Source organism: Onychostoma macrolepis, chromosome 24 (assembly GCF_012432095.1).
Source record: "Onychostoma macrolepis isolate SWU-2019 chromosome 24, ASM1243209v1, whole genome shotgun sequence".
Taxonomy (NCBI): domain Eukaryota; kingdom Metazoa; phylum Chordata; class Actinopteri; order Cypriniformes; family Cyprinidae; genus Onychostoma; species Onychostoma macrolepis.
In genome coordinates this window covers 11,208,192-11,218,005 of record NC_081178.1, presented here as the reverse complement: position 1 = coordinate 11,218,005, position 9,814 = coordinate 11,208,192, and the positions used below count along the sequence as shown (strand labels likewise).

The 9,814-nt window shown below is 34.9% G+C and overlaps 1 protein-coding gene across 3 annotated transcripts; it reads left to right on the top strand.

Moving 5' to 3' along the window:
• On the top strand, positions 1–5,643 carry pkia (cAMP-dependent protein kinase inhibitor alpha). Of its 3 annotated transcripts, XM_058765510.1 has the most exons (4): positions 1–287; positions 1,917–2,008; positions 4,087–4,264; positions 4,640–5,643. In XM_058765510.1, exons 3-4 carry the CDS (start codon positions 4,114–4,116, stop codon positions 4,720–4,722), a joined length of 234 nt encoding a protein of 77 aa, XP_058621493.1. In that variant the 5' UTR covers positions 1–287; positions 1,917–2,008; positions 4,087–4,113; the 3' UTR covers positions 4,723–5,643. The 3 variants fall into 3 exon arrangements, with proteins under 3 accessions (XP_058621493.1, XP_058621494.1, XP_058621495.1); XM_058765511.1 differs by lacking the exon at positions 1,917–2,008 and having other exon boundaries at positions 2–287; XM_058765512.1 differs by lacking the exons at positions 1–287; positions 1,917–2,008 and adding an exon at positions 2,131–2,714.
• The last annotated feature ends 4,171 nt before the right edge of the window (positions 5,644–9,814 follow it).

Below are 9,814 nucleotides of genomic sequence, written 5' to 3'. Positions count from 1 at the left end.
ACGAATCAGTGAACTGGTTCAGAAGATTCGAGTCACTGGGATGAATCAAACGCCTCAGTTCTACTGAGCATAAGCAGATAGAGTGGTTTTGGATAATCCTCGCATATCATCAGCACTCAGTAACGCGCATACGTCATCCCTCTCTTGTCTTGCAGACTCATGAACTGAACCAGCAGCAGCAGCAGCACTACCACTACTGAGAGCACCGTCGCATCCTACTGAAGTATTAACCAGAGCGACAAAACAGCACAGCCTTGACCATTAGGAAAACGTCCAGCCTAAAACAGGTACGATTTGCGAATTCGCTCGGCCTTACAGATAAGCCCTCTGAGCCGTATTCTATGATAAATGCGCCTGTTTCATTAGCATCTGTGTATAGCCTGTCAGATTTATATAACCCGTTGCATTCATATAACTTAAGCTATAAACGCCGTGTGCTGTGCTGTAAATGAAAGAATTGCTCCGCTGGGATTTGCACTTGTAGCTGTCATATCTGGATATGTCATGTTGGATACTATGTTTTGATATGATGTTATTACTGATTACACGTGACGTGTCAAGGACGTGAGCGAGTAGCCAGTGTCTTAGCACAAAGGACGTATTATTTCTTTGTATTTTCATTTTTACGTCAGATAAAAGAATGCATTTTACGTTCTAAATGTTCATAAATCTGTCAGGATTGTGTTTTCATTCAAACAAAGGCAAAGAGGAAGAGCTAGAATATCACAACAATATCTATTGTTTCAGTTTGGCTTCAAATAAGGTGATTTATATTCTGAGTTTGAGGCAATGAAGGGTTTAATTATGAATGAAGCAAATCTCAGATTATCTCACTGTTGTTATGATGCACATATTGTAACTTACATTGGAGCTCTTGTAATTCCAGAACATTCTCCATTATAATATGCCAAAAAAAAAAAAAAAAATAGTATGTGAATGACTATTTAGTTTGGACCATTAGTTATAAAAATTACAAAATAATAATAATAATAAAATTATAACTATAATATTAATCACTATTTCATTTGACTTCTGTTTATTAGTATTGCAATGATGAAGTTGTAACTGAAACCACCTGTTCTCAGGTCCTGCCTCAATACTTCATATAAATTAAAATGAGTAAACTGGAGTATAAATGAATCTTTTACCATTACATATTTATGAAAACATTTATAATATGTTAACCTGGACCACAAAACCCGTCATAAGGGTCAATTTATTTGAAACTGAAACTTTATACATCATCTGAAACCTGAATAAATCAACTTTCCATTGATGTGTGGTTTGTTGGGACAATATTTGGCTGAGATGCAACTATTTGAAAATCTGGAATCTGAGGGTGCAAAAAATCTGAATACTGAGAAAATTGCCTTTAAAGTTGTCCAAATTAAGTTCTTAGCAATGCATATTACTAATCAAAAGTTAAGTTTTGATAAATTTTACAGCAGGAAATTTACAAAATATCTTCATGGAACATGATCTTTACTTAATATCCTAATGATTTTTGGCATAAAAGAAAAATCGATCATTTTCACCCATAGAATGTATTATTGCATATTGCTACAAATATACCTGTGCTACTTATGACTGGTTTTGTGGTCCAGGGTCACATATTAGGTACCATCATATTCAATGTTCATTCTGAATAATATACTTTATATTGAGTACAACTTACTATATGGCACCCATATTGAGTGAGAAAATGGATGAAGTTTGCACCTGCTTCTCAATTTAATTCTTATAAACTTTTATTTTCTAAGTTGCAAGCTGTTCCATCCCAGGACTCAGACATCAGTGGTGTACACATTATGCAAAAAAGAGGCACACCCATCTCTGTACTCTTTCTACAGCAGTCCTGTTTTGTTCTTTGTTAGGTAAAATGTGAACCTGCTGATCCTCTGTTGTTGAATTCTCAGTTTGTTAGGGCTGTTTTGTCCAAACTGTTGCACAAGCTGTCTCTGAGGGTGCGTTGGTGGATTCCACAGAGGTCTACCTAGACATAGACAGGGTAAGCGTGTGTGACAATCCTTCTGCATGGTTGTCACTGTTGCCTTGAGGAACTGCTCACTCAAGTCCATATTGATTTTTTTGGACTTGGACTTGGATTACTTTGCCAAGTGAGCTTTAATTTATGTCTCTTTCCCATGTATAAATGGAAAAAGACAATTCATTTAGTGCTTACAGCCAGAGGCATATCAATAGAATCCAACATTATGGTATATTAAGTACAGTGGTGAATAAAAGTTTCAGAATTTTCTGTATTTCTACAAAATTTGACTTGAATTGGATATTCATCGTGTTTTCTAGAAAAAGAAAGTCAAATTAAATATAATACATTAAAAAAGAAAAAAAAAGAAAAAAAGAAATTAACCAAAATGAAAACAATTGAATATTTTTGTTGGAGAAATGGAGTCTGTGAGTATAATGCTGTGAACAGCCCTTTAATGATGACCTCCTTATGGGTGTTTCACCACACAGTGGCACCATTTTGAAGGCAACAGCTGAGAATGACTGTGCTGAGATGATAACATGGGCTAAATATAACTCTGAGCTCAGGGAAGACCGTCCTCACATCTCATGAGTGATATTTAGTTTAACAAAATTCTAAATAATCTTCCAGATTTGAGCCACATCTGTTTTGATGATCTATTCAGGGATCGGATTATTATATTATGTTTTATGGGACATATTTTTCATGCAACATACAATCTCTGGTAAGAAATGAATTCAGAAGGACAATTTAGAAATGCATGACATCACAAATGTGACACAGAATAAACAGTCCCTTATCCAAGCTTATCTTCTTATCTAGGCCAGATCATGGCTGCTTATAATCTTTACATTGTTACCTGCTTGGGATTCCTATGGTTAGAACAGTTATTGTTCAAATGTTGATTAGTATGAATGTATGAATCTAAGGAGTTACACTACTGTTCAAAAGCTGGGTATCAGTAAGATTTTTTTTTTAATGTTTTTGAAAGAAGTCATTTATACTTACCAAGGCTGCATTTGTTTGATCAAAAATACAGTAAAAACAGTAATATTGTGGAGTATTATTACAATTTAAAATTGTTGTTTTCTGTTTGAATATATTTTAAAATATAATTTATTCCTGTGGTGGTAAAGCTGAATTTTCATCAGCCATTACTCCAGTCTTCAAAGTCACATGATCTTACAAAAACATTTTGTTTTGCTGATTTGGGGAATAGGGAAAATTTCTTATTGTTAAAGGTGCTGTATGTAAGTTTTTGACTCTACTAAAGCATAAAAATACCATAATATGTTTGCAGATATTTAAGAAACATGCTAAGTTAACATACTTGTTTATCTGAAAAACAATTCTACAGTCAGTTATTCTCCTTTGAAAATGTGTGTTCCGGGCCGGAATGTCGGTCTCTGTTTTGGTTTGTGAAACCCGCCCACTGCCAGTTTACCCAATCGTATTTCTGCACCCCGGGTTGGCAGTTGGCGGTGAACACAGCATATTTCAGTCATTCATGGTCATGTGCGCTCGTTCCGGTTGGTGCCATCAATCTGGCAGAAGGGGCCAGGTGAAAAAAACTCCAATATTTTGAATTTGGGCTGCAATACCTGGGCTGTAAATTCTACATACAGCACCTGTATGGGTGTGTATATATGTATATATATATATATATATGTTAAATATTTAAAAATGAAAACATGTAAAATATAATTATTATATATTAATATTATAATATTAATAATTGTCTATATAAAATAAAAAAATAGATAGCTAAAAATAAAAATGGATCATTGCATCAGGGCAAGTTAAAAATGGAACTGCTATCTTGAAATATATATTATTTATAATATTTTTTTCTTTTTTTCTTTTGAGAACCAGTGGCCCAATGTATAGCAGTAAGACAATAAATATTTTAATAATTGCACTATAATTAAAAGGACATTTTAATGCAGCAGTGCTGTTCATGTTCTTTGTGCTTGGATATTAGTAGGTATTAATTGTGACTATATTCTTAAATTCACATGAGTTTTTTTTATGTTTAATGACTTGCAAGGCAACTGCACATCACAACAGGTCTAAATAAGAACATCTCTCTGTCACAGGCACTGCTATGTTGAAACGCGTTAGATATGACTGATGTCGAGGTGACATATGAAGACTTCATCGCCTCTGGAAGGACCGGCAGACGCAATGCTGTACACGACATCCTGGGAACCTCTGGCGGCCTGGACGCTAGCGGACTCTCCCAAACTCTGTCTGAGCTCAATATCAGCAAAGCAGGTGAGTAGAGTGAGTGTTACTTCTTCAGAAAGAACATGGAGTGTCATCAAAACACTGCAGTAATGTAATATGGCACTGAGAGGCAGGCTGGCCATGAATAATGCACCAGACAAGCCTGCTTTAGGCAAACTAGAGAGTTTAGAGGGGCTGTTAGTGGCTTCCTGCACCAGCTTTTAGCTCAAGACAAACACGGATGTACTTTGTCAAATATAGGCCTGTTAGCTGAGGGCATCCCTGTGAAAAAGCATAGCAGCGACTGCTAAACAGCCTGCCGTGCCGTAGGCCGTCGAGTATCCACTAGTTTTCATTAAAACCATCTGTCTCTTGTTTCTGTTTTTGTTTTCACTAACAAAACTCTCTATGTTTTGCTCTCAGAGGCAGGAAATGATGAAGAGAAAAGCCAGAGTTTGGCAGACTCCGAACCCAAGCAGGAAGAAGGCAAAGGGGAAGGTACATAACAGACTTCAGTGACAGAATCAGGAAATACCCCCTCTAGTGGCTGATTTTAAAACTGAGCATGGAGGGGTTGACACTGAAAGTAGCGGAGCATCCATCTCCCTTTAGGATCCGGATGGAGGAGACTTGGCTTTGAGGAAGCTACTGTGAAAGGCTGGGCCTTAAGAATCACGGTGCTGCTGTTTTTCGACAGCGAGCGCTACTTTAGCTGATGTAGGTATGATTTTTACTTAGAAATTCACTTTAGTTGTTTGCTACTTAGAGCGACTGGTGGGAATTTGGGTCAGAAGTAATGACATTAGAATGGCGAAGATGCTCTTGGGAGATCACATGGATCTTATTTGGAACGACACCCACTGAACTCTTGATTAACTGCCAGAGTAGCGCAGCTAATACGCACTCAATGTTCAGTCATTTTATAGGTGTAGTGATGTAATAGTAATATCAAATTTTGATATTAAATTGTGCTGTCTTTGATATCACGTTGATATTCACATAATATAAGTGCTGCACTTTTGTTGAACACTCACTGAGTTCAGATTAAACTGTCTATGATGGTCTTGCATGGCACTGCTCCTGACGGAATACCTGTGTGTAACTGTTCACATCCCGCAAAGGACTAATCATTTGTGATCCGAACATTCGCAGCGTGTGGTGATGCTAATTCCTTGAGTGTTTTATGATGATAATTCTTCTTGTGTTATGAAATCTAGCGTGATTTGAAGTCTGGCTGACACTGCCTAATAACCCTTTTGAAAATGTGTTCAATAGAGCTTGCCTTATCAAACCTCTGCCCATATTTTGTCTTCCAATCATTAGCTCTACGTCCTCAATTTTGCATAAATATATTTGATGATATTTTCATCTGTGGGTACGTAAATATTTGAATAAATTCAAGCAGTCTTTGGGGAAAATGTGATGTTTCTTTACTATCTATCTATCTATCTATCTATCTATCTATCTATCTATCTATCTATCTATCTATCTATCTATCTATCTATCTATCTATCTATCTATCTATCTATCTATCTCTATCTATCTATCTATCTATCTCTAAAATTATTATTTATTAATTTATATGTTATTATATTATTATTTATTAATGTGTTAATTTAACAATTATATAAAAATGTTTTTTTTGTGTTTATATATATATATATATATATATATATATATATATATATATAATCATAATTGTTATTTATTAATTTATATACAGTATGTGTAAGCATTTATTATATTATTTTAATTGTTTATATTTACGCATATATTTTAGTTGTTTATATTTGTGCATCTATTTATTAATTAATTATAATTTATTTATTAATGTTAATTTTGCAATTTAGCAATATATATATATAAGCATTTGTTATATTAGTTTCGTTATTTAAATTTTTACATGAAGAGTTTATTTACAAAAACAGATAACAGATATATATATATATATATATATATATATATATATTTTTTTTTTTAATTTTCAAAAATCATGTTTTTTAATTATGTTATCATGTTTTTTAATTATGTTATCATGTTTTTATTGTGTTTTATTGTTAGTTAGCTGTTTTTAAAGTTATTTTTAACCTAGTCAAAATAACCCAACTGCAGTTTGATTGAGATTAATTGGAAACGGAGTTATCTGTTTTTGCAAATGAACTCTTCATATATTTATTAATTATAATGTATTTATTTGGTAAGTTATTGATTATGATTTATTGTATTACAAATTATTCTTATATTATATTATATTATATTATATTATATTATATATTATATTATATTATATTATATTATATTATATTATATTATATTATATTATATTATATTATATTATATTATATTATATTCATCAATAACCATATATGCTCTGTACTAACACAGTGACAGTGATATCCCACTGGATGGCGCTGTTCACTCACAAATCTCTTTTATTTTAAATGCAGCTCCACCTAATGAGTGATTGAAGCCAGTGCACAATCACATCATCCATTTTGGAGTATTATATCCGTTCCTTTTTAAATGTCAGTTATGTTTAATTACATTATATTTATTTAGGTGCCTATAGCTGTATAATATTTTTAAAAGTGCACAGTTTTTGCTTTCTCTTCAATATATGGCAATATTTAGCAATGTAATTTCTTTTCCTGATTAAAATGGATTTATTCATACATCATGACAGGAAGAAATGAATTGCAAGTGGTGAAAACCTGTGGAAAGACCAACGTTTCCTTTCTTCGTCATTTGCCGTGTCATTTCTCTGTAAGTATTTTGAGACCCCCAAACCCTTTGGCAGAGCCGCTGACCTTTTCTGCCTTTTAAGTGGCAGAGCTGCACATTAATCATTAATCAGCTTACACCACACTGGGGTTCACAGTTCTCTTTCAATTTTCACAACCAATGAATCCATGTGGCTTTTTTGAGAGATCAGTTATGAAATTGTGACCCCTGTGCATGAGCAATAGAGACATAAGGTGGTTTAAAGCCAGACGGGACCATGGCCTTAAAACTTTGATCACACACTCCAGTTGTAATTTCAAATCTGTCAAGCATGTCTGTCCACTCAATCAAACTCCATAGAGGTGGCGTCTGGTGGACCCTGCAGCTGGCGTTTGATAAGGAAACCAAAGAGTGAAGGTGCATTTGTAGACCTAATCATGGGCCTGCGTGAATTATAATGTCCAATTATGACAGAACATAAAGAAAAACTATACAATGTTGGTCCACAATGATTGAAAACCTCAAACGTTGTCCTCAAAAATTAATTGTGAAGACCTCTTTTTCATTCATTTACAATAAATAGGAACTGCAGCTGAACTTGCAGAAACTCTCTGTAACAAATGAGCTGTTTACATTTTCATATGTTGGTGTGAGAGAAGGGGGGGGGGGGGGTGTAAGAACAAAACTCCTAAAGCTAGACTTGGACTGTGGCCTTGCTCTGGAGTGCAGAGTGAAAATTCAAATCTATGCGGAGCTATTATTCAGATGGAAGGTGTCTGTACGTGTGGGCAGGGCTGAACGGCTCAAGGGAGTGAAATTGAATCTGTGGTCTGGGAGCTCTGCTACTCTTAGTCTGCTACCTCTGACAGTGATGGATTTTGTCCTGATGGGAGAGTGTCATACCATCATTTCTAATCTCTCTCTTTCTTTTCACACACACACATTCACATTTACACTCACGCACAAATACACTGTCGCTTAATATGTGAAAACCTAAATACAACCTGCATTTAACTTGTTTAAATGGATAGTTCAACCAAAAATTAATATTCTCTCATCATTGACTCCATCATGTCGTACCAAATCCATATGATTTTCCATGGAGCATAAAAGGAGAATTTTTGAAAAATTTCCTGCTGTTTTTTTCCATATGATGACAGTGAAAAGGGAACTGGAGTTGGTGAGCACCAAAATGACACACACAAAAAAGCATGCTAAAACTGGACCAAGAGACTCATGCAATATATAGTCTTGTCAAGCCATACAAAATATTGTATGAGGAACAGATTGAGATTTAATACATTATTTGCTAAAAATCTCAGATGTAGCTCTTAAATCAGATGTGGCACCAATGATGTCGAAGGCTTCTGATCACATGACTCATGGGAGCCAATGATTTTTGCATCACTGACATACATACATACATACATATTCATATACATATACATATACAAATACATATACATATACATATACAAACAATTAGAGACTAGTTGCCAAGGCAGCATTTCTCATTTTTGAAAAACTAAAATCATAAAATCACTAAAGCTAAAAATTAAAAATGATTAAAAAAACAATAATAAAAAAAAACTACATAGACATACATGAAAACAGAAAATACAAAAATAAAATGGATCCAAATTTTTATAAAAAAACAAAAAAGAAAAAAGAAAAAACTATAATAGTATCTCAAATATACTAAAATAAAACTGGCACCCAGAATATTCTTTATAAAGAAATTGTATTTGGAATAATATGAGGTTGAGTAAATGATGGAATTTTTTTTATAAATATGAACAATAAATCAGTGAATCGGAAAGATTATAGAAAGGTGCATAGGACAAAAAAAACATTAAAAAAATGACATTTAGTGAGTTGCTTCAGCATGACTTTAATCAGGCTTACATGATCATGATATAACAATAAATCAACGAACCTGAAAAATTATAGGTGCATAGACAAAAGCTAATAAAGAAGAAGAAAAAACACAATTTAAAACATCTCAGTGACATTTTAGTCATTCAACAACTTTCACCAGGCTTACATGGTCATAATATTAAATTAATACATTTTTGATAATTTTGGTTATCAATTCTTAATAAGGTACTCTAAAAGCTTTAATGCTCACAAAAAATGACAAAACCCTCATATCTAAGTAAATATATTCATTTGCTGCTTAATTATTAATTGATTATTTTTCAAAACTTGGCAAAGCAGGTGATTTGGAGTTTTAAATCAGATGAACTTGTGCCCACCTGGCCTCGCGTCGCCACCCACGGCGTGTCACTCACACAGGAAGTGATATTGGCTGTCCTGTCGCTGCTTGTTAACAGCTGGTTCGCTAATGATCCTCCGCCTGTCGGCTCGCGGTGCAGCGTGGAGGGAGAGCCGCAAGCGGCGTCCTCATCAGTCCTGTCGGCCCGTCTCAGCACACTGCCTGCGGGGAAAAGACCCTTGGCACTGCGCGCCGGTGAGCTGCAGGTCTCACGTCATGATCTAGCAGATCAAGGGTGATTGTAATTAGACAGTGACATCGGCTGGCAGTGGGATGCTTGTAATGAGGGCCGTGGGGTGGTCTTATGTAGAGACAGAGTGAGTGTGAGAGAGAAGCGGAGATATCATGCATTTATGTTTTATAAGGATTACCGGCAAAGGTCAGGCTGGAGTCTTGCTGATGCTCAACAGCTATATAGAGAACAGAGTGCTAAACAAAAGGAGGACAGAGAAACTCAGGAGGAGACAGCTTGACACTGCCACGCTACAGTCTCTGACAGGCAGGACTGACTGCTTGTCTCTGAGCATATGGGTGTGAGGCCAAGAGGTACAGTATTGGTTGGAAGTAGGGTGGCAAAACTTTGCCAGGCTTTAACAGTACAG

Bases quoted from the DNA above. Each gene is read 5' to 3' on its own strand.
- pkia (XM_058765510.1), top strand. From the start codon at position 4,114: ATGACTGATGTCGAGGTGACATATGAAGACTTCATCGCCTCTGGAAGG. The intron at 4,265-4,639 runs GTGAGTAGAGTG...TTTTGCTCTCAG, and splicing joins GCTCAATATCAGCAAAGCAG to AGGCAGGAAATGATGAAGAG.